Genomic DNA, 25,673 nt, shown 5'->3' with positions numbered 1-25,673 from the left:
CATTTCCATCAGGACCTCTGAGGAAGCCTTGGATGGGGTCTGGTTTCCACTCAGAGAAAGGGAGAGCCTCACACTTGTGCTGCTTCTAGCTAGGGGTGGGGTGGATATTCAGAGTTGTCACCACTTTCCCAGGAGACACAGGCCTGGGGCACTGACTGTCATGTTAACATGTTAACATCAACCTGCAGGTTGATGGAGTCAGGCCCCGCAGAGGGCCGGCTGCTTTGGGAGCAGGTCCTGATGCTTCAGTCACTGCTGAAACAAGCACAAGGGCAGGTGGCCCAGCAGGTCCAGGTCCAGACTAAGGATCGGGTTCAGCGAGGCATCCTCCAAGAGAGCCAGAAGCTGCTGCTGTGGGCAGAGGGCATCCAGGCTCAACTGTGCAGCAAAGAGCAACTGGAGGACGTGGCCTCAGCCCAGCAGCTGCTGAGGAAGCATGGAGCCCTACGGGAGGAGACCTGCCTATGGAAAGAGAGGTCAGGACAGGCCTGAGGATTTTGAGTTTGTAAGAGGAAGGCCAAAGCAATGTGCTCTCCAGGGTCATGAGTCAAGCTAGTATCTAGCACAGTACTGCCGGCAGATTTGCAGGGGTTACCCAGGCAACCTGCACACTTTCAGAAGGGCCTCCAGACACTGAGCCAGAGAGGCTTTCATTCCAGTCCAGCTCCTACAGGTGTGACGATGCTGTCCCCAAGTCTAGCTTCCCATTCTGACCAGCACATGCTCTCCTGGCCTCCACAGTCAAAGGGCCTAAGGCCCACCAGTGGACTAAGATCGCTACCCCCTCACTCCCCTCAGAAGTGATGTGCAGCCTTGTGAGCAAGCAAGGCCACCTTGTACAATCCCCAGGCTCTGCCCTCTCCAAGGATCCTGACAGGTATCAAATGGGCTCTGAGAAACAAGTACCTGTCCCTGCATCTGTCACGCACACCCAGCCACTTTAGGAGTGCAGCAGCTTAGAGGAAGTGCTGCCCCCCCACCCCCACCCCCACCCCCACCCCCCACCCCCCGCCACAGCCATGCCACCTGTTTCCAGAATGTGGGGGCAGCATCTATCCTAAAAGGACACCTGTTTGGCCGGGTCAAAGGTTCCAGCGGCCAAAAGGTTCCAGCGGCCGTGACAGCAGGCATGTGAGGATTGAGGGATCTGAGCTGTGTTTGTCACAGCATGCCACTAGCCATCTCCTTAGAAGAGGGTGTGACATGGGTCGTGAGCACTTTGCTGAACCTGCTGCATTCTGTCTTATTCATGGGCTGGGGCACAGCTGTCCTGAGAGAAAGTGAACCGATAGGACTGGCCAGCCAGTTATCCTCACTTCAGAACCCGGTGAGAAGGGATGGGTGTGGCTTGATGCTCTGTCCCCCACCCCCCCACCCCCAGGTTGCAGCAGCTGGAGGCTCAGGGTCAGCTGGTGGCAGTCTCAGGCTCTCCACAGTTCCAAGAGGTGGCCAGTGCGCTAAGGCTCCTGGGCCAGCACAGCCAGCAGCTGAAGGCTCTATGGGAGCAGAGACAGCAGAAGCTTTGGGCGGGGCTGGAGCTGCAGAGGTTTGGCCAAGAAGTGGATAGTTTCACTGCTACCTGTGCCAGCCATGAGGCCTCTCTGCAGCTGGACAATCTTGGGGTAAAGTTTGGGAAGTAGAACTAAGTGTCACCCTACTGCCCCTAGAGGGAGCTGGCATCCTTGGGTCCAGAAGCTAGGGTGGGCAGGAAGGCCCTGAGGATGAGCTGACCTCAGGTCTTTGTTCCAGGAGGACATAAGGGAGGCCCAGAGCCTGCTGCAGCAGCACCAGGGTTTGGGGTGGCTCCACAGCTCCCTGGGATCACGGGCAGAGACCCTGTGGGCACGTGGTGAGAAGCTGCTTCTGAACCATCCCACTGCTGTGCACAGGTGAGCCATCTACCTGAATAGCCTCTCAGCACCTGAGGACTGCTTCTGCGGAGGCTGGGTGGGGTGGGGTTCTCTTGAGCTAAGGGGCGGGTGGGGGAGGGGCTCAGGACAGAGAAGAACCCTCTTCTCTCCCCGTCCCCCAGGATCAGAGAGCTGCTGCACAGTGCCCAGGCACAGTGGGCCAGGGTCCAAGAGAGGAGTGACCAGAGAAGGGGACAGCTGCTGGCTTCCCTCCAATTGCAGGTGACTTCCTAGTCTGCAGGAGGCATCCCCAGAAGCCCTCCCCGGGAGGCTGCAGCTACACTGAGACAGATGATCCTGTCTACTGACCACTCTGCCTAGCCTTGAAGCACAGCTCTTGGGTGTTTCCATAAGGAGGCTGGAGCTGTGGTCATTGCACCTCAGAGAAGGACCCTTAACTAACTGCCCACCCATCCTACTACATACCTGCCCTCATTTCTGGCACAACAGGGGTTTGCATGAGTGGAGGGAAATGACCTCAGACCTTAGCGTTGATGCGTGTTCAGGCGCTAGAGTGACTTTGGCCAGGCCTCCAAGAGCCTATTTAGATTAAGAGAGCCACACTGGATCTGATGTCATCTGTTGGTGTAGGACCTGGCAGGCATTTCTACTTTGGGGGTACAGTGTCCTTGCCCCACTTGGGGATCAGAAAAATCCAAGCTGTACCTTCCCTGAATTGGCTCTGGGTCTTGTTTTACCCCACAGAGCCCTCTCCCTAGTCCTTATGCTAGCCCTCACCCTGGGTTCTGAGCTCCACTCTCTCCTGGTTCTCGGGCAGGAATGGAAGCAGGCTGCAGAAGGCCTAATGCTGTGGATGGAGGAGAAGTGGCCCAGGGTGGCTGATGAAGGCCCCCAAACAGGCAGCAACATTCTGCAGTGGCACAAAATAACCAAGAGCGAACTATTGGCCTCCCATAAGTACATGGAGGACCTACAGCAGGTGAGGATGCCGACGGCAGGTGCAGGGCCCTCCTGTCCAGATTCCAGCACATACTTCCCTGCCTATTTCCATGGAGCACAGTCACTGAAGGTCCTCTCTGCTTCCTGCGCCTAGCTGGGTGTCCTCCTCCATAGACACTCAAATCAGCCCAGAAGGCTGCCACCATTTCAGGTAGCAAGTGGAAAGCAGTTGCAGCCAGCAACCTGCTTCCTGCCCCCCTGGCTGTGGTTGGCAGTGGTCCTAATACTTCATCAAAAAAACGGCCTGGGCCTTTGTCTCTGTTCCAGACTGGGAAAGAACTGTTGCATAGCAACCCATATGCACAGGAGGACATACAGGACAGACTTCAAAGCCTTAATCACAAGTGGGAAGAGTTGAGCCACAAGACAGCAGAGCAAGGGGACAGGCTGCCACAGACCAGACAGCAGGGCCAGCTCCTAGAACTACTACAGGTCCCTGGGGAAGGTGGGATGGGATGGGGACACAAGGAGGAAGACTGGGGCTTGGCTGGGGCAGGATGGGAGCTGGCAGAACAGAAATGGCTGGAGAGAATAGCACCATGAAGTCCTGCACAGAACTGGCTGGGAGAAGGCTAAGCGTGGCTTTGCCCAGCAGCAGGCCACCACAAGGTGGCTTCTGTGTGTCTAGCATGTGATTATCACAACTCAAAGACCCTAGAGAAGAAGATGTATACATGGCTTGCACCCTAGCAGTTGGCAGGCCGTGCTGGTTCCCTGGTGACTCTGAGGCTAGGAGCACTGTAGACTCAGACACCCGGCAGGGTTACCTGTTGAGCTGCAGCAGAAAGGTGAATGCAGCCTCTGGTCACCCTCCCCAGGATGTCAGGGGGATGATGGAGCATCTGGAGGGAGCCCTACAGAGTACAGAAACCGGGCAGGACCTGTGCTCCAGCCGGAGGCTGCAGACACAGCATCGCCAACTAGAGGGCAAGAGCCAGGCGCTGGCCAGCAAGATGGCCGCCCTCATCTCTCAGACCCACAATGTGTTCACTTCTTGGACCATCCTGGAGGAGAGCCAGAAGTGTCAGCAGAGGTGACTATTCCCTCCACACATGCCTCATGAATCTAAGAGCAGAGTGGCACCTAGAGGACCTGGGCATCAAAACTCTTTCCCTTCTGAGTAGAAACATCCTGGGGTGGGAGTGCCGGGGCAAACAGGCATCCTAAACAGGACATTGCACCACGGCGGCCAAATACGGCTTCCCTGTCCGCAGAGGTTCCTCTGTTCCCTGGCCTAGTTCCTCATGGGTCCCTAGTGGGGATGAGGAAAAAACCATGACCTTGTCTTCACTCCTTCCCCATCCTCTTTGTCTTCTCCTACCAGGTTCAAGTCCCTGCAGAGCAAGCTGGCCACCCGGCAGCAGCAGCTGCAGGCCTCAGTTGAGCTGCATAAATTTAACCTCCTTAGCAATCTGGAGCTCACATGGGTGGCTGAGCATATGCCCAGTACCAGTCCGATCTACCCTGCCCAGTGCTGGCATGACGCTCAGAGCCTTCAACGGAAGCACAAGGTAGCACCACCTGTATCCTGCCAAGCCCCCAGCATCTCATTTCCTGACCTTTGAAGCCCCCTGCCGCTGCTCAGGGTGTCTGGCCTCTAAGTTATTCTCCTTGGGTATCCTGATTTCCAAATCCACCTTTCTCCAGGTACCCTTCCCCTAGTGGACTAGAACTAGAGACACTCTGTGGTTCTGATCTGGATGTCTGTGGCTAAGAGACTCCCATTGTCCTGTGGCAGGTGCTACAGGCTGAGGTGAAAGGTCACGTAGGGCACATGCACAGGGTGCTAAGTACCGGCCAGAGTCTCGCAGCCTCTGGGCACCCTCAGGCTCAGCATATCCTGGAGCAGTGCCAGAAGCTAGAAGGCCACTGGGCAGAACTGGAGCAGGCATGTGAGGGACGTGCCCATTGCCTGCAGCAGGCTGTCATTTTCCAGCGGGTAAGAGACCAAGAGGATGGTTCCACAGAGCAGCAGACCAACTGTGGGAGAGAGGACTCATGGGACCTTCAGGGAGGGAGGCCCGTGGTGAAAGCTCTGGACTGAGAGCTGACTGACTCCCCTAGGTGCCCAGAAGCTTCTCTGCAGGAGAAGGTCATCTCTGGTGACCAGGATGGGTGATGAAGGTCCCAGGTAAGGTCAATGGGATAAGTCACTGTCACTCTTTGCAGTACCTTCTGAATGTGTCAGAGATGGAGACCTGGGTGGAGGAAAAGCTGCCTCTGGTGAGCAGTCGGGACTACGGCAGCAATGAGGAAGCCACCTTTGGGCTCATTAGGAAACACCAGGTACTGTGTCCTGAGCATCTCCACTTGGGTGACAGTGGGCCAGGAGGAGGTCTGCAACACTCCAAAGAGTACAAAGAGACAGAGAACCCTGTTCTTTCCTCCCTGTCCCCACCCGCCACCCACCCACTTCCTGATTCGCCCTCCTCCCTGAACACCTGCTGCCAGTGCAGCCCAGTCCTGTGACTGGGATTACTGAGAGAGTGTTACCATCTGGAGCCTCATTCCTGGACTCGCCTCCCCACGAGGACTTGGGTGCCTCTGTCTCCTCTGTTTCATCTCCTCCCAGCACTTTCCTACTCCAGTCACCTGCGCCAGCCCACCCCATGTCCTCTAAACACCATCCTTTCCGTTAACTCAATTGCCATCCTAAAACCCACCTCCCCCCACATGCATCCCCCGTAAGGAGGAGGGAGGCCAGAGTGAACTCCTAGAACCAACAGGCTCCACAGCCGCAGCCCCACTGTGCTTCCAGTCATGGAAGTCTCCTGTCTGGATACGTTCCTGCATGCCTCAGAGGTCACTGCTTTGGGCTGTCTCATGGCTGATGACTTTCAGTGAGCTATTCCTGAAGGGTTTGCCTGCGGGCTTGGCCACATGCAGCTCCCATGTTTTGTCCATGTTTACACTTTGTGTTGGGGTCCAGCATGAGGCCTCCTGTGCCCTCCTATCCTTGTCCCAGACTTCCTGCCGTTTACTGTTTTCTGCCAAGTAGCGAGCCCTCTGGGGTGGAGACATTCTTCATTGTGTAAAACAGAACGTGTTGGTGGATAAGGGGTTAGTGGGTGAAGCTGAGTGGGCGGGACATGGACGAGTGGATAGAGGGATGAGAATACTGGAACTGAGTGAGTGGAGAGGTAGAGAGATAAGCGTGTGAGTTGCTGGATGAGTGCTGGGGAATGAATGGGTAGGTTGTATTGGGGGTAGATGTGAGGGGTGGAGAACCACCCTGCCTGTTCTGACCCTGGCAGATGCTGCGGCAGGAGATAGCTCTTTGCTGGGGCTCCATGGAGGATCTCGAGCAGAGGTTCCAGACCCTTGCTGGATTTGAGGCCTCTGAGCGGCTGGTTGTGGTACGGGAGAAGTTGCAGGCACTACAGAAGCTGGCAGATGATCGGTGAGGGACATTGTGGACCCTCTCATTAGCGGGCACAGGGACCCTGATTCAGCTCTTCATCTCTTGCCAATGTCCTCTGTTCCCTACCCTGGCTTTCCTACATCTTCTTCCCAAGTCACAGGCTTGGGCAAGGATCATGAATAACTTCATTCTTCAGCCTCCTGCCCTTAGGACCCCAGAGGGATGAGCAGGTAGCTAACATCTGGGGAACCCCTGGTTATCACCACAGGGGGCAGGAGCTGGAGGGGACCCTGAGACTACATGAATTCATGAGAGAAGCTGAGGACTTGCAGAGCTGGCTGGACAGCAGGAAGCAGGTGGTCAGAGGAGAGCACGGCTTTGGAGAGGACCATGAGCATGTGCTGGTGAGGGGCTAGGAGCAGGGAAGACACACGAGGCAGATGATGGGTGGTGGGGACTGGTCCTGATGGGCGGATGGAGAAGGCATAGTAGAGTCATGGACTGTGCCTCTGGGGTGGAGTGGGCCGGCACTGCAGCCACAAGAGCCTACATTGTTGCCGAATTGTTGAGTACATCCTCTGCTCCCCTCTCTCCTCAGCAACTCTGCACTGAGTTTACAAAGTTTCAGCACCAGGTTGAAACTGGTGCCCAGCGAGTGGAAACCTGCCGACAGCTGGCAGAGAGCCTACTAGAGCTTGGGCACAGCGCTGCCCACAAGTCTCACCAGAGGCAGCAGGATCTACAGTGAGTGAGATGGCCTATCAGGGCCTGGGTTTCCAGGAGGGTGCTGGCCTGGTGTCTTGGGGGTTAACAAAAGGTGGCTCTGAGAGTACCAGGGCTCTGCTTGCTCAGCTAGAAAGGGAGTGGCTCCTGAGATGCCAGGCCTCCACAGGCTGTGGCCTGTGGTGGACGTTAAGGCTGAGGGTACCCCCTAGACATTCCCAGTCCTCAGGGACACTTTCCAATTACTGCCTCCCAGGGCCTGGAGGAGGCTCTGTGGATAGAAACTGCCTGAGCTGGAAAGGAGGCCTCCCCATGAACTTGGAGTTCCAAGCCCCTGTGCTCACGATCCTCCCCTGCAGTATTCCTAGGCGTCCACCCACCTGCTAAGGGCCCTTCTCTAGCCCGTGAGCCTAAGGAGAGGTCAGGATCCTCTCATAACCCTCAGCATTAAAGTCTGACTTGGAGGAAGCGTTTGAGCATGGGGAAAGCCAGGAGGGAGAGCCATAGGGACTCTGTTCAATCATTTGTAATGAGATCAGTTAGCATACTGCAAATAAGACAAAAGTGGTGAGCAGTGTTAGAAAGAGAGAGCTATGAAGTGTTGAGCACGGTAGGGCAGCGCACACAGCTATACTTCCTGTGAAGCTTGAGAGGCTCTGGGAACGGGAGCAACGTTTGTAGGAGAGGAGAGCCAAAAGCAGAAGACTCAAAGGGAAAGCCCCATTCAGGAGGGAATCCAGGAGAGGAGGAGGCTGATCAGACTAGGAAGGGGATGCAGGCTGATCCACGGCTCTTCTTCTGCATGGTAGGGCTGCCTGGTGTGAACTGTGGCAGTTGACCCAGGCCCAAGGCCTCCTGCTCAGTGATGCCGAAACCACCCTTAGAGTCCACAGAGATCTTCTAGAAATCCTTTCCCAGATTCAGGTATGAACTCGGAGAGGAAGTGGATCTCCCAGACTCAGGACCCTACCCTCCCTTTCCACCCTGCTCTGACCCTTTTCTACCCTAGGAGAAAGCCACGAACCTCCCTAATGATGTGGCCCAGGACCTACATGGGGTAGAGAAGCAGCTCCAGAGACATGAGGGGCTGGAACGCGAGCTGGCAGGCATGGAGCAGCAGGTGAGCAGGCTGCTAGCCCTGCCTCAGCCCCTCACAGGCCCTCCAGCCTGGCCCATTTGTTCTTCCTGTTGGGCCTGTCATGCATGGCAGAGTTTGCCCAAGAGGTTCTGGGATTGATTCCTCAGAATGGGAACATACCTACATCTGCTCAGGTCCTTCTGCCTCTGTGGAGAAACCTCTCCTCTCCTCTCCTCTCCTCTCCTCTCCTCTCCTCTCCTCTCCTCTCCTCTCCTCTCCTCTCCTCTCCTCTCCCCTCCCCTCCCCTCCTTTCCTCTCCTCTCCTCTCCTCTCTACCCCCTACCTGCTAGCTGCAGGAGCTGCTGAAGGCTGGAGGCAATGTACAGAAGTTGTGTCCTCAGGCCCTCGCCACTGTGCAGCAGAAGCAACAAGCTGTGACCCAAGCCTGGGAGGCCCTCCAGCTGCGCATGGAGCAGCGCAAGGCCCAGTTGGAGCAAGCATATCTCCTGGTCCGATTCCACACAGCGGTGAGGGCTTTCTTCCCTTGGGAGGGGTGCACATGTGTACACATGTGTACATGCACCAAGGCCTGCCAATTTTGGAGGGAGAGTGTTGTCAGAAGGGGCAGGAGCAAGGGCCGTGGTCCTGGGAGGGCTGGGTAGGATGATGGCAGAGAAACCAAGTGACAGGGACTTGTGAGTCTTGCCAGAAGCCCTGAGTCAGACAGCTTGATGTCTCTGTATGTGCACGGGCTCAGGCAAGCTGTAGTTGTTCACCACTAGCCCCCTCTCAGTGTCTCCTGTTGTCTCCTGGGGTCAGGTGAGGGACTACACCTCCTGGGTGGCCAGCGTGCATCTGGAGCTGCAGATGGAGGACGACTCCTGGGAACCCAGCAGCATTTTGCTCAGGCTCAGAGCCCACCAATGGCTGTGGGCAGAACTGAAAGCCAGGGAAGAGCTGCAGGAGCAGGGCACTAAGATGGGCCAGCAGGCGCTGCTGGTGGCAAGGACACCCACTAAGGTGGGCATTTTCCCAAGCTCCCAGACTACCCTGTCCTCCCTTAGGCTGCCTCCTTCCCACCCCCAGCCCCTATTGCTTCCATCAGTCTCCTCTCAAAGGTTTCTCAGTGCCCCTCCTCCACCACATCATCCTACGTTCTCGTCTTCAGGTCCAGGATGGGCTTCAAACCCTACAGGAGAAACGTGACCAGGTGTTCCAGGCCTGGGCACTCAAACAGGAGAGGTTGCAGGCCACACTTCAAGAACAGCGCCTCCTCAGACAGGGTGACCACCTGGTGAAGCTCCTCACAGCCCAGGAGGCAGGTCTCACTGCAGCCCCTCTAATCTTCCCAGTCCTCTTCCCTGCCTGACTGCTCCTCCCGTTCTTTGGCTTGCTTTTTCTTGGACGTGGAGTAAAGAGGCTATGGGTGAGTCCTCCTGGGTGACTAGTGTAGATCATTAGGGTACCATGGTCTCTACTAGCACGCCCAGGCCAGATCCAGCCCTGCTCTTCCCATGGAACTGAAACCCTTGGAGTTTAGTAGAGATTACGCATAACTTCCACTTTGTCAGAGGTTGAAGTCTTGCTGGCCTCCAACCTGGGCTCCGGTTCCCTTCACTGCTCCCGTACCCACGTGGGTGTTCGTGTCAGCACTGCTCAGGCCCCAGGGGCATCGCCTTGGCTGTGCTGGCAGCCCTCAGAGCCTCTGATCTTCCCATGGACTGATCTAGGCATTCCTCAAAGCCAGCGGCCTGGGGAGCTCAGTGGAAGAAGTGGAACAGTTGATCCGAAAGCTCGTCATCTTCCAGAAAGTGCTGGCTCTCCAGGACAAGAAGGTGATGGGCCTGAACATTGTTACTGGTGGGGGAGTCTTCAAGAGGGATTCGGTGGCTGGGTGTATGCTCAGAAATAGTGCTGGTGTTTCTGTAAAGCTAAGGATAGAATCGTGCATCTGGGCCAGAAAAAGACCCAGGCTAGGGTGGTTCACACTGCAGGGACCAAGAGCATTACTTATTCTGAGGTCACTGATCAGAGGGAGAGCAGTTCTGGCGATGGCCAGTGCAAAGCTAAGGGAAAGATAGAGACCACGTTGCTAGAGCAGCCCAGCAGACTCTGTCTGTCCACAGGAGTCAGCGCTGTGTGAGCAGTTGAAAATGATTCCAAGCCCAAAGGGGCAGAACCTGGTTTACCACGTGCAGGAACGCCGGGCTCAAGTGAAGGAACTGGCAGAGAGCCGGGGACAGGCCCTGCGCACCTCCTTGATGATAGGCAACTTTACCAGGACGGCAACCCAGGTCAGAGGACCATTCCCTGCCCACTACCCATTACACTGTGCAGGTTGAGGAGACATCCCCACCATAACATTATGATGAACAAAGGTTGTTTGGAGAGTTAAATGGCTTCCCGAGGGCCATGGTGGAGCTCAGGGCGTTTGATTTGTAGCCCCTGTGGGCTGAGACTCACCTATTTGCTGAGCACCAACAAGGCCAAGACGAAGAAGAGCTGTAGGCAGGGGAACACAGCTATGTGGGTTCCTGGAGCAGGGAGCTCACGCCTCTGAAATGGACTCTCATTCACCTTCCTTGCTCAGCCTGGCCTGAAGCATGGCTGCCCGAGCTAGCATGGTGGTTCTTACTTACTAGATACTGCCAGCCTGCCCGAGGCCAGTAGCCCACTCCCTGGACTATGCTGGCGTGGAGTAGGGGTTGAAGGAGTCGGGGTCCTTCAGGATGGAGCATCATAGGCTCCGTGCTCCACCCTCCAGGTTGAGGACTGGATCCAGGAGCGGCTCCAGCAACTGAGAGCCTGCAGCCCTCTTGGGAACCTAAAAGATTATCTGAAACACCTGAGGAAACACCAGGCCTTCAGGGCTGAGGTCCAGGCTCATGAGCAGATCGTGACCTCTGTTGCCAAGGTAACTCTAGGCTCAGCCCAGCCTACTCCAAAGTATTGATAGCTGAGGTAAGAAGGTGCTGACTGCTCCCTTACTCCTGTCTCCCAGCAAGGTGAAGGGCTCCTCAGTCAGAGCCACCCTCAGGCTAGAGAGGTCTCCCAGAGGCTGGAGGCCCTGTGGGACCTCTGGGAGAAGCTGAGGCAGGCAGTGACCCTGCAGGGCCAGGCCCTGGAGGACAGATGCAACTTTCTGGAGTTCCTGCAGAGCGCCGACCTTGCAGAGACCTGGATCCAGGAGAAGGTGGGGGCTCCTCTGGATAGGGCATTTGGGGGTGGGGACAGGAGCTAAAGGACTGGGTGAGGCAGAGCAAGGTCCCACAACTCTCTGGCTCCGTGATGGTGGAAGCCTTGGGAAGGCACAGCATCCATCTGCTTTGACCCTGCCCCAGCTACAGGGCAAGTGGCAAGATGGAGGCTAAGTGTTACCTCCCCACCTTCGCCCCCACAGGAGAGGATGGTGGACGGCTGTGACGTTGGCCTGAACCTTGAGCACTGTCTGCAGCTGTGCAGGCAGGTCTGCAAGTTACAGGTGAGAGGCTCTGTAAGGAGGGGTTGACGAGTGTCTCCCACTGGGACATTTGTCTGGTGGACTCCAGAATCTGGAGAAGGTTCAAGCGCAGCTTTGCCCTACGTGGACGCATTTAGGCGAGCAACCTCACCCGGCCAGTCCTTAATTTCCTCATCTCTAAATGGGCATCGTGCCTTTCTCAGAGGTGAGGGAGTGTCACGTGTGGTGGCAGGCGCATGATTCCACACCTGTCATACAGTTATGTCTGTCCTGGAAAACTTGGTAGTCCGGTTTCAGTGTTATGATAAGACACAGGGAGGGAGTTAATGGGGCCTCTAAACAATTTTGCAACTTTCTGAACTCATTCAAAATTGTAATCATAACTTACTATTTCAAAATATCTTTAAATGATAGAACCTATGCCTGGGTGTTGTCGATAGCGCCTTCTTCAGTGTGAGTAATTCAGTATCCCCTCCCCCACTCCACCCACCAAGTATACCAGGGATCTGTTTCTCTGTAATGTAGAGGGGATATTGGCAAATATGTCTGCAATCAGGGTTGAAGGCGGCGTGCTAACCCATCCTGAAACTGGTGTGCTAGACTTCGGTAAAAGCTGGTCTTAACTCCAGCACATCCTTAGCTGGTGGTGGCACTTCTCAGATGCCAAACCAGGGTACAGCAAGAAGGGATGCTGGGTCTGACCTGCCATGAGTAAGCACTGAGATCCCTGAGCCCTGCAGTGCTTCTCTGAGCCCTGCTGTGCTCCAGGATTGTCTCTCAGATGAGCCACTCCATAGGAAAGTGCTTTGAGGAGTTAATAAATGCTACACACGTAGGGAGTAGGAAGCCCAGGATCCACCCTGTTGGGGATCCCCTCTCCCTGAGGACCTGTAAGCCTGCTTTGTGTCAGCTCCATTTTCAACTTTAAACACCACTGAGTCTGTGCTCATCTGTTCCCTCCTACCCAGTCCTCACCTGAGAGACTCTAAGGTTGTGGGTTCCAGGCTGGTCTTCCGCACTGTAGCTGAGAGGGGTGGCCTCCAGCACCTGTCACTGCAGAGGAAACAGATGCCTCTCATTCCCCAAATGTGCTGCAGTTGCTAAAATTCCTTCTCAGGGGGAGACATAAACAATATCTACCCCTTCTCCCAAGGCCCCAACAAGACATGAGACAAAGTTCACTGCTGTGGGGTTTGCTGGGGTTCCGTACAGGCCATGTGCAAGTGAGGCACAGTTACATACAACAGATGGCATGGAGCACCTAGCTGCTCAGGTGGGGGTCCTGTGACCCTCCCACCCTTCCATGAGGAAGTACGAAACCATCAGCAAACCCAGCTGGGATCACGTTTGGCAAGAGGCATAGCCAAGTGCCTCAAGATGGTGGCTGCTTTCCCAGGGAACAGTCACAACAGCTCTGCCAAGACGAGGCCTTGGACTGGCAGTGCTAGCATTCACACCTTTACCTTCCCCACAGGTCACAGTGGATGACACCCGCATCAGGAGAATCAAAAACTTGTCACTGCAGCTCAAGAACCAGGGCCCCGAGGAATCTGAGGCCATCTGCCAGCGACAAAACCAGCTCAACAATAGGCCAGTCTTAGAGGGGGAGGGCAGTGGGGGCGGGAGAGGGGTCGAGTACCGCCTCAGGCTGCAAGGTTCACCCCCATCCTTTGGTCAGGTGGAAGACTTTCCATGGCAACCTGCTCCTGTATAAGCAGCGGCTTGAAGCAGCCCTGGAGAGACACAGATTGTCCAGTGAACTGGACAACATCATTGAGCAGATCAGGGAGAAGGTAGGTTGTGAAAAGTCCCCTTGTGCCCTGAGTTGGGAGTGCCGTTGCCTTGAGTCTCCCATGACCCCTGGCCCAGCTTTGCCCTTCAGCTGGATCCCACCAGGATCCCACCACCTGGGAGAAGTACACTATAGAGCCCCCCACCCCTGCAGCTCCCAAGCCACTCACCCTGCCTCTTCTATCCCAGATGTGTGATGGGTCCAGAGGCCAGAGCACGCCCTGTTTTTCCTGAACCCTAAGCATGTCTAAAGCCCAGGGGAGGTTTGGCCCAGGATGGTGTTGGTCCCACAGGAATGCAGGTGGACTTCAAGCTGTGAAAGTACAGCTAAGACCTATGTGGCCTGAGGTATCCCATGTGGCACAGCATCCTCTTCCACTGGATCTTCCTCTCAGAGCTAGCTCAGGCCTCTGTCTCCTGAAATACCTCCCCAGAGGGATTGAAACCAAAGAGACAAAATGCCAAGAAGTACCATGCACAGGTCTTACCAGAGGAAAGTCCAGACCCAAAGTTCTGCCCCAGAACTCCTGTTTTCTTCCCATGAGGAAAATGGCTCTGGTCAAGCCCAGGCCCCTGTTCCAGTCCCTCTGAGGCAGCAGGAAGGGATCCATGTAGGATGCTTGAGTTCTACCCTGCCGCTCTAGATAAGCAGGTTTCTGCAGTGAGGGGGCAGCTGACGCCAAGGCCTCCTCCTCACTCTCCCAGGAATCGCTGGCCCAGGCCCTGGAGGGCACTGAAGGTTTGGAGCGTATATCATGGAGACAGAAAATGCTGCAGCAGGAGATGGACCTCATCCAGACTCAGGTGGAGGTGTGCAGTTGGGGGACCCAGACCCTGGGCACATCCTCAGGGGAGCCCTGGTGGGTTCCTGAGAGTCGCATGCTAAGACACCTCAGCCCGAGGTCCTGCCGCCTAGCCTCTGACCTTCCTCCCGACAGTCTCTTGGAGGTAGGGTCAGCCGGCTCTGCGAGGAAAATCCTGAGGCTACAGGCGGCCTCAGACATAAGCAGCAGGAAATGATGGACAGCTGGTGGAAGGTCTGGCACAAGGCCCGGAAGTGGTACGATGAGCCCGGGGGCCTTAGTCCCGCGTGGACTGTCCCTCTGGTTCTCAGTCCACACACTTCCCTTTGGCCCCTGCTTTCTCCTGAGCTTCTGTATTATTTACTAATGAATTCCCATCCCATGGCCTTCTGTGCTGAGGGGATTGAAGGGAACTGGGCATGAGGGAAAGGGGACTCCACGAGCCTAGAACTTACTAATGAGTCCTGTGAGCAGGAGGGAGTTGCTGGATGTGGGCCATGAAGTTCAGAAGCTCCAGACCATGCTGCAGGATCTGCAGGACTGGGCCCAGGGACTACAGGCTGAGATGGCCAGGCAGGCCACGCCCTGCAGCCCTGTGAGAATCCTGTACATGTTGGAAGAGCACCAGGCACACAAGGTGAGCAGCAGCAGTCCTGAGGTGCCAGGCCTTTCAAGTGTCACCCCGTCACCACCCCACCCCTTCCTCTGACCCCTACTATGACTTTTGTCTGTCTCCTGGTCAACTTTGTCCTTTTCACCCTCCTCTTGTGTTCCATCCCTCCCCTCTCCTTCCTGCTGGACCTCTGGTAGTCCTGGTACTGATCTCAGGCCTATTCCAGGTTGAGCTGGACGTCCGAACAGACAGCCTTAATCTGGTCCGAAGCATGGGGCAGCGGCTGCTTGCATCTGGATACCCGCTGGCCTCCGGCATTCGCCAGCCCCTGGCTGCTGTAGAGCAGGAGTTGAGTGGCTTGCAGGCATCATGGCAGGGGCGGCAGCAGCAGCTACAGCAGGCCCTGGAGCAGCAGGTGGGCCCAGGCCAGCTCCCAGCCTCCGCCCCTCACCCCCATCAGGACCTATGATGTCCCTGAAAAGGCTGCCTTTCTTGGGTATTCCTGCCGGTCTTCCTGCTCCTGGTACCATGGAGCCAGGCCTCAGCTTCTCCAACCTGAACCACCCAAAAGGTCACAGACATACAGAGGTAGTCATGGGGCCCTGCTGAGCTTCTCTTGTCCTTTCTCACCAGCTGTGTCTGAGCTCTGTGGAAAAGGTAGAACACTGGCTTGACAGTGAAGAGGCCTCCCTGACTTATGAGGAAGTGGCGGTAAGTGTCCCACAGGGGTGGGTAGGACAGATGAGACCGGTCAAGCTAGCCAGAACATCAAGTTCTCTGGGTCAAAGTCTTTCCCACCGCTGGGCAGTTTCCATCAGTCCTAAGTGATAGTGTCCACAGTGTGTCCTAGGAGCCAAGGGAATGGGCTTAGAGCCTGGCTGGTCGCTCCCTCTGATCTCTTTCCTACCACTTTTCTTGCCTCTGACTTCCTTCCAACATCACCCCAACCCCAGTAACAGATATGTGTAACTAACTCACAGGGGCCTGGGACATAGGTCTTACTCAGAGCATAGAGTCACATGAGAGGGCACTGCTCAGTCTGCCCTGGAAATGGATACTAGATGCTGTCCAAGTGTGTCCTCATCCTAAAGTCATAGGCAGCCTCGTGGGGTTTAAATAATGCCCACAGGAGAGCAACCACTTTGTAGAAAGAGTTTGTTAGGCTAGCTCTAGAGGGAAACAGATAGTTCAGGGTGGAGCGGTGGCAACCCTATAATTAGCATGGGTTCCCACTTCCACCAGGACCCTTTGGTCACTGTGGAGATCCTTCTGTCAAAGCACAAGAGACGTGAGCAGGGCCTGAAGGTACAGGCTGAAAAGATCAGTGCACTGGAGGCCACGGCCCATAGCCTGCACCAGGGTGGACACTCTGAGGCCCACAGTGTCCTGGACAGATGTCAGGCCCTACTCCTGAGGTACCTGTGGCTCTGAGATGGTGGGAACTGGGGGTGAGCTAGTGTGGGCATCCATTACCTAAGCCCTTCCCTTCCTCTGGTTCTTCCAAGCCACCTCTCAGGCCCCTTGCTCTTCCTTACTTCAGGTGGACTTCCCTGGGTACTCAGGAAGGTCTAAGTACACGGCATGTTGGTTTGCCAGCTCTGTTACCTTAAGTGGGACCGGTGGACCCAGTCAACCCCAGCACGATGTCATTGATCTTTCCCTCTTACGGCTTGTGTCACTTCAATGTAGTCCCCCAGCTCCATGCCCTTTGGCGTGGGCGTTAACACCAGTGAGGGAAACTGCTAATGAGGAACTGTTCATGCACTGTGGGGTGGAGGTGTTAGAACTTTAGTCAGTGCACTGAATACATTGGTTCAGAGATACATATCTGGAATATATAAACTAATACCTAATGTAGTTTGTATATATCAAACATTTAACATGAAGTTCATGATGAAGGTGTTAGAAGGGTTTCTTTGGATTATAGGATTCTCCTATGTCCTTGCATAGTCTTCCCTTGTGTCCAACCTTAACCTCCTTATACAGTAATACCTGTCCTCTCAGATTTGGGCTGACCAATCTCCAAAAACACTGCATTCTGAGAGTGGGTTACATCGCGAACGTAAGTGACACCAGTATGGAGAGGAAGCATATGTGTCTGTTTCAAAGGAACAGATCCAGGTCCTTGTGATATGGATTATGAAAGGCTGTGCCACACACACACACACACACACACACACACACACACACACACACACACACACACGCAGGAGAGAGGGGGAGGGGAAGAAGGGAGGGCGAGGGATAAGATCCAGTCCTGGTGGTGGAGCTTGGGGGTCCACGAGACTCTCCTTGCAGGATGGATGCACTCACAGAGCAAGCGAGGGCCCGGGGACGCCAGCTGGAGGAGCTACAGAAGCTTCGGAAATTTTTGCAGGATTCCAGCGAGGTTCCCTTTGCTTGGGCTGAGAGGGTTGTGGGGGTGCACCTTCTGCAGGGGCTCTCCAGAGGTTAGAGAAAGGACACCTTGGCTCTCCCGTGCATCAGGTAGCTACATGGCTGAGGGAGAAGAACCTGGTGGCTCTGGAAGAGGGTCAGCAGGACCCAACCACGATGCAAGCACAGTTGCAGCAGCAGCAGAATTTGCAGGCTGAGCTGGATGCCAGTGTTCACCAGCGGCAGGAGCTCCAGATGGTAAACCTCCAGGGGCCTTGGGGGCCACAGCCTAGCCCCCAACATCCCTGCAGGTGGCTTTGAATCATAGTATTGACAACCAGTGTCTGCCCCATGCTTTCTGTGTACAGGTACTGTGCTAGGTAACATTCAATAATTTTATGGAAAATATGTTGAAACATCTGGAACTCAAATGTCAAAACAGTATCTTTTTTTTTCCTTTTTCTCCCCCCCCCCTTTTTTAAACATTTCTTTTCTACCTGGAAAGGAATCCTGACCCCAAGCTGATTACTCCTATCAAATGTTTTATAAGTAGTTCATGCTAGGTTACCTCACTTAATCAATAATCATTGCACCTCCACTGCATGGAGGACAAACAGATTAAGAAATGTGTGAGGCTGGTTGTTAGGGCCCATGCCCATGATGTCAGCACTGGTGGCCATGGTAAGTTAGACGTGGCCTGGTGTGGTGTGGGTCATCCTAGTTCTGGCAATCACAGGCAGTGCTGACCTGCAAGTGTGAGGCTAGCCTGGGCAGTGTGGTGAGAGCCTGTCTCAGAAAAAGGTGGGTGGGTGCTTTGACCCTGGGAGGAAAGAAGGAATGGAAATCTGTCCCGTGTCACAGTCAGCTTGTAGAGGCTGCAGCTGTGGGGCTTTGGTCATTGACAGCGTGGTACCAGCATCCTCAGTCATGTATGTATGATGTATGATATAGGAGGGGCAAGAGCTGCTACAAGGGGGGCACCCGGCCTCAGAGACCATCCGGGGGCAACTGGAAGAATTAGGAGGCCTCTGGGCTGAGCTGCAGACCAACTGCCAGAGGAAGATGGCCAGACTACAGGGGGCCTCCAAGGTGAGATGATAGGCTATGAAGCAGCTCACTGGACAGGACCCTAGGACTCAGCACCCCACTCTCTTATGCTCACCTATGTTCTGTTCTAGGTCCTGCATCTGCAGAGGATGCTGAGGGAACTGAAGAACTGGCTGGAGCCCATGGAAGCAGAGCTGAGAGCCCCTGTCAGAAGCCAGGACCTGCCTAGAGTGGGCGAGCTCCTGGGTGCCCAGGAGGAGCTAGAAGCAGCTGTGGATAGGCAGGCCAGGCAAGTGCAGGAGCTGCAGGGCCAGGCCCAAGCCTGCTTTCAGGAAGGCCACCGCCTCGCCAAAGATGTGGAAGAGCAAGCCGGGCAGCTGCTTCAGAGGTATATTGTCCGGGCCCCTGGTCTTCCTTTGCCTCCTTCCTTGGAAGAAAATTAGTTTCAACACTGGCCCCCTCTGGTTCTCTTTTAGGTTTCAGGGCCTTTGGGAGCCCCTACAAGAGCGCAGGGCATCCCTGGAGGCCCAAAGGCTCCTCTTACAGTTCTTTAGGGATGTTGATGAGGAAATGGCTTGGGTTCAGGAGAAGTTGCCCTCTGCCACAGCCCAAGACTACGGTCAGAGCCTGGGCACTGTGCGCCACCTGCAGGAGAAACACCAGGTGCTAGCCCAGGCGGGGAGACTGGGGCAGGGCAGCCTCAGAGGAGAGGCTCATGGTCCAAGGCCAGGGCACTGTGGACCAGCACAGCCTCTGCCTTGAGGAACACCTATTTTCTTTGGAAATCCTGGGATGGGAATTCCTTGTACGTCTGTAGGGTCCAATGAATCATCAGGGTGTGGGTTCCTCGGTTTTCTAACACATCCCTGGCCCTTCCTCCTTTGCAGAATTTAGAGAATGAGATCAGTAACCACAAGGCTCTGAGCCAGGTGGTGACAGGTACAGGACACAAGCTTGTACAGGCGGGACACTTTGCCGCTGAAGAGGTGGCCGCCCGGGTGCAGCAGCTGGAGGTGGCTCTAAACCACCTAGAGACAGAGGCAGCACGGAGGGGGAGGATGCTGCAGCAGGCCCTGGAGGCCCAGCAGACTCTGGTGGAGGTGAGAGGGGTGCTGTGGGGTGAGGAGATGTCAGAAGTGGCTGAGAACCCTGGGACTTTATGGGACTGAAAGATGCCTCCCAGTGCAGCCTGAGCTATGCCTCCCCTGCCTTCTCCAGCACCTCACTTTCACTCTTTCTTCCAAACTTGGGGTTTTCAGCTAGAACTTTATGTCAGAATCACGTGGAACCTTCCCCTTGCAATTACATCTGAGCTACCTCACAAACTAAATGCATGACAATGTAAGCACCTAGGAGAGGAGAGTAAGACCTTATCTCAAAAAAGCAAACAAAAACACCTCAAAAGTAATTAGAAGCCAGGGATAGTGGCCCATGCTTGTGAGTCCAGTATGCAGAAAGCAGACACAGGAGGATGACCACTTCAAGTTCCAGGACAACCAAGGCCTATATAGCGAGACCCTGTCTCATAACAAGATAAAAAGTAATAAACGATGAGAAACAAAGTAAGGATTGTTGGCTCAACTTGCTTTTATTATACCAAGCAGCAACACTGTCTCTGAGGAGCAAAAATAAGTCATCTTTGTTTTACATGAAGAAAAAGAAAAGAATCACCTGGAACCCTAAAAAATGCTGCCATTTGTGGTCCTTCCAGTACAGTGAGAGTCTTTTGGGAGGTGTTAGGAAGGACCTAGGAGGGCTCTCCAGGCAATTTCCCTCATGCAACTGACTGAGGACACCTCCTGTAATCCTACCCCATCTACCCTAACTCCCACTCTAAATCCCAAGGCTCCCCAACCCTCAAACTGAAGTCCTGGGCCTTAGAAAACTAATCCCCGTTGTTATACTGCCCAGCTCCTGGAAGCTGGATCCTGGCTAGCTGAACGGGGCCACATTCTGGACAGCGAGGACCTGGGCCAGGATACTGAGGCCACACAGGCTCTTTTGCGGCGCCTGGAGACCACCACAAGAGACTTGGAGGGGTTCAGCAGTCGCATTGAGCAGCTACAACAAACAGTAGCCCTTCTGGAGAGTGGGCAGGGCCCAGGCAGGTAGGCTAGAGCCACACTCTTCCTGGAGAGGAGCAGAGATAAGGGTGCCCCTGTCAGCGGCAGAGGGAGCTAGTCCAGTCTGGAGAAGGAGGGATGCAGCCTATGCTGTCCTTTCTTCCTGTCAAAGTCCTAGGGTGCTGGCCCAGTTGCAGGCTGTGAGAGAGGCCCATGCACAGCTCTTGCAGAGAGCAGAAGGCAGGGGGCAAGCACTGCGTGAGCAGCTACACCTATACCAGCTAGAGCAAGAGGCCTTGCTCCTGGATGCCTGGCTGACCACCAAGCTGACTGTCGCTGAGTCCCAGGACTATGGACAGGATCTAGAAGGCATCAAGGTGGGTTAGCCCTCGGTAGACCCAGAGAATAGGGAAGAGGCTTCCTTAGGCAAGGAAGATATATGTTTGAGAATGGGAGATTCTGAGGGGTGAACAAGGATCCTGGAGGGGTGTCACTAGAAGAGTCTGCAGTTCTAGAACTCTAGGGCTAAGTGATGTTGGGGACACTGGTGTTGCCAGGCTCTTAGTGAGCTTCCAGGGCTGCCAGCAGAAGCTCTACATCCCTACCTCACCCCTCCTAGGTACTGGAAGACATGTTTGATGCTTTCAACAGAGAAGTCCAGAGCCTGGGCCAGGCCAAGATGCAGACCCTGAGGGAGCTGATGGCTTCCCTAGAAAGAGGGGCACCCAGGTTCTATCCCCAGATTCAAGCTCAGAAGTGTCGCGTCCAGGCCACTTGGGAGAGGCTGAACAAGGCAATCAAAGCCCGTACAGAGGTAGGCCATGTTTCAGGGCATATGGAGCCGTGGAGCACAGTACAGCCCCAACCGGACACACACACACACACACACACACACACACACACACACACACACACACACACACACACACACACACCTCAATTCTTCCTCAGAACCTGGCAGCAGCCCGTGATCTCCGGAGCTTTGAGCAGGCCGCCTCAGAGCTCCAGGGTTGGATGCAGGAGACTACCACCCTGCTGGAAGGAGAGTTCCAAGTCCATGACCTGTCGCCTGCACAGCCCCTGCTGCAGCAGCAGCAGCAGCAAAGGCGTCTTCAGGTAAAGGCCTTGCCCAAAGCTGCTCACCTCGGCCCTACTCCTGCAGGCATAAGGCAAAAGACCTGTGTGCCTCAGTCCCTCATCAGAGCTGACGGGCAATGGCCTCACCTGAGACTTCCCCTGAGCCACTTCTGCAGGGTACTAAACCACTCTCCTGTGGCCCAAGGAACTTAGAACAGGTTTTAAGGAGGAGGGGTCTCCACAGGCCAGGGGCTACTGAATGGGGAGCAGGCCAGTGCAACATCACGTTCTGGTTGCAGAGAGAAGTGAGGGTTATTGAAAACGAGGTGTCGAGAGTACAGACGGAGGCCCAAAGGCTCGGCCAGCACCACCCTTTGGCTCAGGGGAGCCTTGGTGAGTGGCTCACCAAGGTGCAGGGCGCCTGGGCCAACCTGGAGGCCAAAGTCCAGGAATGGAGCCAGAAACTGCTGCAGGCTACCCAGGGCCACACCTTTCTTGGGAGCTGCCGGGAATTGCTGTAAGTAGGGTCTGTACTGCTAGCGGAGCTCTGCCTATCCTGATGTTTGGGGGAGTAGCACTTGCCGCCCTTGTCCCCCAGGCTGCCTCACCAGCTCTGCTAGTAGCTCTGTTTCCTTGCCTGGCAGAGTGTGGGCTCAGGAGAAGCAGGAGCTGCTTTCCTCAGAGAAGCAGGCTGAGGATGTGGTGGGGGCCAAGCAGCTCCTTGAGCAGCATGAGGAGCTGGAGCAAGAAATCCAGGAATGCTGCCTTCAAGCCCAGAACGCACGGCAGGAAGGGCAGCGACTGCTGGACAAAGGCCATTTCATGTCCCTGGAGGTGTGAGCACAGAGCATGGGACGAGCCTCACTGCTGAGGCCTAGCAGCCCAAGGGAGGTCGAGGAAGGCGGAAAAGCAAAGACGCTTGGCTTGGCTCTCCTGCTAGCCCTGGCTCCCCAGATGGGAGCTCTGCCCAGGCTGTCAAACCACCCTTCCTGCAGGTGGCAGAGTGTATGCAGGAGCTGGAAAGACACGTGCAGGAGCTTCAGGTAGCCTGGGCCCTGCGTGGACAACGCTTGGAGCAGAACTGGAGCCTGCAACAGCTGCGGCAGAGGCTGGAGCTGGCTGAGGCCTGGCTGACCTCCTGTGAGTGCCTGCTGCTGGACCCCAGCTGTGGGGTAAGAGGAGACAGGCCCTGCTGTTCTCAGTTCACTGGCCCTTGGGCTAAGCCTGGAGGAGAGCTGGCACCCCAGAACTGATCCACACACTGACTCCTTCTTCTCAGCACTCGGTGTTGGATGTGGAACGTCTGCTCTACAGACAAGATGGCTTGGAAAAGCTGCTGGCAGCCCACGAGGAAAAATTCACCCAGCTTCAGATGATGACAGAGGTTCAAGGGCTGGAGGAAGGGAGGTTGGGTATACTGAGAAGAGGCACTGAGGCTTGTTAGGTGGGACAGTTGGTTAAACTACAAGTTAGGGCTCCATAGGGCAGCAGGGCCTTGTGGAGTCTTCCTCAGGGCTTTTCCCTTAGGAAAGCAAGGATTGGTTAATCCTTGCCCTCCAGGGTGGGTGAGTGAGGAGGGAGAGATGACTTCAGAGCAGAAGCATGATCAAAGAAGGGACCAGCACTCTCGGAGCGGGAGAGAACAGGAGAGAGACTCATGTTTGAACACTACGGCTGGTTGTGCATCCGGCTGAGATAAAGGAACTGTAGCCTGCTGTCCCCACTGGACTACCATTTTCTCCCTGGAGTATGTGGCCAGGTCACAGGGGCACAGGTGTCCAGAGTCCACACTCTGGAGCAGGCAAAGGGACCAGAAGTGCTGGGGGCCACAAGGAATGAGGGAGCTTCTTGACTCTGCTGAGCCTGGCATCTGGACCCCCATCTTGTATTTTCAGGAGGCAAAGGGTGCTCATGTCATGGAGGCGTCTGTGGAACTTAACCAGCAGCCTCCCACAGAAGGGAGGCAGGTGCGTGCCAACTCCGACTGCAGGCAATTCCATACTCAGCAGCCATCTGGGCCTGGCACTGTGGCCCCCGGTAGACTCCTGCATAACCTCCTGGGTGGTCTCAGAGAGGGCTGTTGCTTCTATCCACAGAAGAGGAAAGGGGAAGAGAGGGGGCTTACCCCTACCTACTCTGGTTGCCCTGTCTGAGCCCACCTCTTCCCCATGAGAATCGTAGGCAGTCCTTTTCCTAGAAGAGTCTGAGTCCTGGCCTGGAGCCTTTTCCCTGTCTTCCCCGCAGCCCGGTACCAGCTTTTGGACCAGCAGCCATGGGATCTTGGCAAGGGGAGCCTCGAGCCTATTCTCAGATATGAGGAAAGTGGAAGTGCCAAGTGGCATTGGGGTAAGAGACCTCAGGTAACCAGTAGCACTTCGTGGGGGGAAAGCTGGGGGTCCTGTGACTCCAGCACCTCATCTGTCCCCAGGAGCTGCCTTATGCATCCCCCCTTGTACCTGAGGAAACTGAATGTGAGAGACTGGAGGACAGAAAGCAGACTTTCTTCCCAAGGTGAGGCTTGTAGATCTGACTGGAGAGCAAACTTAGCTGGGGCTGCATGCAGAGGTCCAGCAGGAAGCTGACTGGGGCCAGTTTAGAAGGCAGGCTGAGTAGAACTGAGGTCTGTTTGCAGTGCTGTCTGAAAAGCAGGCTGCAGTCTGGCAGCCAGCCTTGGGTAGCATGGCAGGTGGGCTGTAGGAGAAGGGAGGAGGGGATGCTTGGGGCCCCAGATTCCCAGTGTTGTATCTTACGGAGCTATGAGCTTTCAGTCAGTATCTCTAATGTCTAGAAAGTGGGACTTGCTGCTTTTCTCAAAGAACTCTAGGGCTGGAGAGATGGCTCAGGGATTAAGAGCACTGGATGTTCTTCTAGAGGTCCTGAGTTCAATTCCTAGCAACCACATGGTGGCTCACAGCCATCTGTAATGGGATCTGATGCCCTCTTCTGGTGTGTCTGAAGACAGCAATAGTGTATTCATATAAATAAAATAAATCTTTAAAAAAAAAAGAACTCTAGGCAGCTAAAAACAAACAAACAAAACAAAACAAAACAAAAAAACCTCGGCCAGACACAGATAATTAGATAAAGATTGTTTTGTCCTGTCCCCTTTGGAGCCTGTACCAACCCCCTAACCCCAGTCCCCACTCCTTCCATCCAGGTACTGTGTGGGTTCTGTTCCTTTCTAGACTCACAGGCTGTGTTAACTCCAAATTCTAGGTCTTGATTGGTCTGGACTGTGACCAAGCCCAGTCCTATTAACAGGAAGAATGTGCGGAACCCTTTGCCACTGGTGCCTTCCTCATGCGTCTGCTGGGTTCTCTGCAGAGTGATGGGGGTTCCAGGGGTTCCTCCCTGTCCCTTGGTCCTAGCTCCCCTCTTCACTGTCATCACTCCCATTGCTCTCACCTTTTTTTTTTTTTCCAGAATCCCAAAGGGACCCTGAATGTCCCCACCTCCCTGCACTGGGGTCTCTGTGGGGACCTCAGGGAGTCTGAGCGCTGAGCCACACTGCAGCACTAGAGTAGAAGGCATTCAGGGCTCACGCAGCATGGCCCCTAGTCCCCGGGACAGGGACACAGCTTCTAGGAAGGCGCAGTCTTAGGCAGCATGCACTGCAGCCTCTGGCTCTACAGCCTAGAACCCAAGGCCAGGTTCCCTGAGGGCAAGGAAGCTGTGCTCAACTGGTGGAGTGGGTTTTTCTCTACTGAGTGGGCTGGTGAGGCCCCACATGGAGACCCTTGCCCTCACCTCCCAGAGAGAGAGAGCTGGGAACCATCACACCTGCACTGAGCTGACAGCAGAACTCAGGCTTTCCCCAGGCTCCAGGAACATTCTATCACAGGAACTCATTCCACCCAGGCTCCAGGAACATGCTATCACAGGGACTCACTCCACCCAGGCTCCAGGAACATGCTATCACAGGGACTCACTCCACCCAGGCTCCAGGAACATGCTATCACAGGGACTCACTCCACCTTCCCCCTCGTCTCCCCACCTTATGTACCTAGGGAACCCTTGCTAGTGACAGGTCCTATCTCCCAAAAGCTCCACATGCTGATACCGCTCTGGCCATTCCCCAGTCAAGAGTCTCTCTGGGTGTCCACTCCACACACCATTGGATGCTCCCCTGGATTGTCTGCCCCAAGTCCTTACTCTTGAACTTCACTTCTTTGCTCTCCTAGACATCTGAGACAGCGCCTCTGTTCTCTAGCTTCATCCTGTCTTGACTCTGTCCCTGATCCTGGGGGAACGCAGGGTCAAGGTGTCAGCATGCCCAGGCCAATGGCAAGAAGTATGATGGTTAAGGGATTAGGCAGATTGAACGTAGGTTCTTCTTTGGCATCCTCAGCCTCTCGTGGATCCTGGCTTCATGCTCAGCCATGCCTTTCCTATCTCCAAGTCAAGGGGCTTC

At 55.1% G+C, this 25,673-nt stretch overlaps 1 protein-coding gene across 4 annotated transcripts in view; it reads left to right on the top strand.

Annotated features, from left to right (window-relative positions):
* Nucleotides 1–25,673, top strand: part of Sptbn5 (spectrin, beta, non-erythrocytic 5) — a 41,462-nt gene that overhangs the window by 14,125 nt on the left and 1,664 nt on the right. The window contains exons 17-64 of one of the 4 annotated variants that reach the window (XM_087655176.1): nt 189–476; nt 1,382–1,622; nt 1,750–1,889; nt 2,033–2,132; nt 2,689–2,850; nt 3,138–3,302; nt 3,689–3,903; nt 4,195–4,381; nt 4,609–4,809; nt 5,040–5,156; nt 6,125–6,270; nt 6,500–6,635; nt 6,830–6,975; nt 7,764–7,878; nt 7,964–8,074; nt 8,434–8,559; nt 8,852–9,052; nt 9,201–9,350; nt 9,763–9,867; nt 10,159–10,326; nt 10,797–10,946; nt 11,034–11,225; nt 11,433–11,513; nt 12,967–13,082; nt 13,171–13,285; nt 13,989–14,093; nt 14,222–14,343; nt 14,561–14,723; nt 14,926–15,114; nt 15,333–15,410; nt 15,942–16,114; nt 16,998–17,088; nt 17,187–17,333; nt 18,027–18,164; nt 18,254–18,510; nt 18,599–18,785; nt 19,010–19,222; nt 20,034–20,230; nt 20,358–20,562; nt 20,805–20,999; nt 21,137–21,301; nt 21,562–21,779; nt 21,907–22,096; nt 22,258–22,434; nt 22,542–22,646; nt 23,158–23,229; nt 23,444–23,608; nt 23,691–23,773. In XM_087655176.1, the coding sequence (XP_087511302.1) occupies nt 189–476; nt 1,382–1,622; nt 1,750–1,889; nt 2,033–2,132; nt 2,689–2,850; nt 3,138–3,302; nt 3,689–3,903; nt 4,195–4,381; nt 4,609–4,809; nt 5,040–5,156; nt 6,125–6,270; nt 6,500–6,635; nt 6,830–6,975; nt 7,764–7,878; nt 7,964–8,074; nt 8,434–8,559; nt 8,852–9,052; nt 9,201–9,350; nt 9,763–9,867; nt 10,159–10,326; nt 10,797–10,946; nt 11,034–11,225; nt 11,433–11,513; nt 12,967–13,082; nt 13,171–13,285; nt 13,989–14,093; nt 14,222–14,343; nt 14,561–14,723; nt 14,926–15,114; nt 15,333–15,410; nt 15,942–16,114; nt 16,998–17,088; nt 17,187–17,333; nt 18,027–18,164; nt 18,254–18,510; nt 18,599–18,785; nt 19,010–19,222; nt 20,034–20,230; nt 20,358–20,562; nt 20,805–20,999; nt 21,137–21,301; nt 21,562–21,779; nt 21,907–22,096; nt 22,258–22,434; nt 22,542–22,646; nt 23,158–23,229; nt 23,444–23,608; nt 23,691–23,773 (7,509 nt within the window). Of the gene's footprint in view, nt 1–188; nt 477–1,381; nt 1,623–1,749; nt 1,890–2,032; nt 2,133–2,688; nt 2,851–3,137; nt 3,303–3,688; nt 3,904–4,194; nt 4,382–4,433; nt 4,810–5,039; nt 5,157–6,124; nt 6,271–6,499; nt 6,636–6,829; nt 6,976–7,763; nt 7,879–7,963; nt 8,075–8,382; nt 8,560–8,851; nt 9,053–9,200; nt 9,351–9,762; nt 9,868–10,158; nt 10,327–10,796; nt 10,947–11,033; nt 11,226–11,432; nt 11,514–12,966; nt 13,083–13,170; nt 13,286–13,988; nt 14,094–14,221; nt 14,344–14,560; nt 14,724–14,925; nt 15,115–15,332; nt 15,411–15,941; nt 16,115–16,997; nt 17,089–17,186; nt 17,334–18,026; nt 18,165–18,253; nt 18,511–18,598; nt 18,786–19,009; nt 19,223–20,033; nt 20,231–20,357; nt 20,563–20,804; nt 21,000–21,136; nt 21,302–21,561; nt 21,780–21,906; nt 22,097–22,257; nt 22,435–22,541; nt 22,647–23,157; nt 23,230–23,443; nt 23,609–23,690; nt 23,774–25,673 lie in introns of those variants that run through there. The other 3 variants (XM_087655177.1, XM_087655175.1, XM_087655178.1) reach the window with 3 other exon arrangements.

This window comes from Rattus norvegicus, chromosome 3, assembly GCF_021556685.1.
Source record: "Rattus norvegicus strain SHRSP/BbbUtx chromosome 3, alternate assembly SHRSP_T2T, whole genome shotgun sequence".
In the NCBI taxonomy this organism is placed as follows: Eukaryota; Metazoa; Chordata; class Mammalia; order Rodentia; family Muridae; genus Rattus; species Rattus norvegicus.
This window is presented reverse-complemented; position numbering and strand designations above follow the sequence as displayed.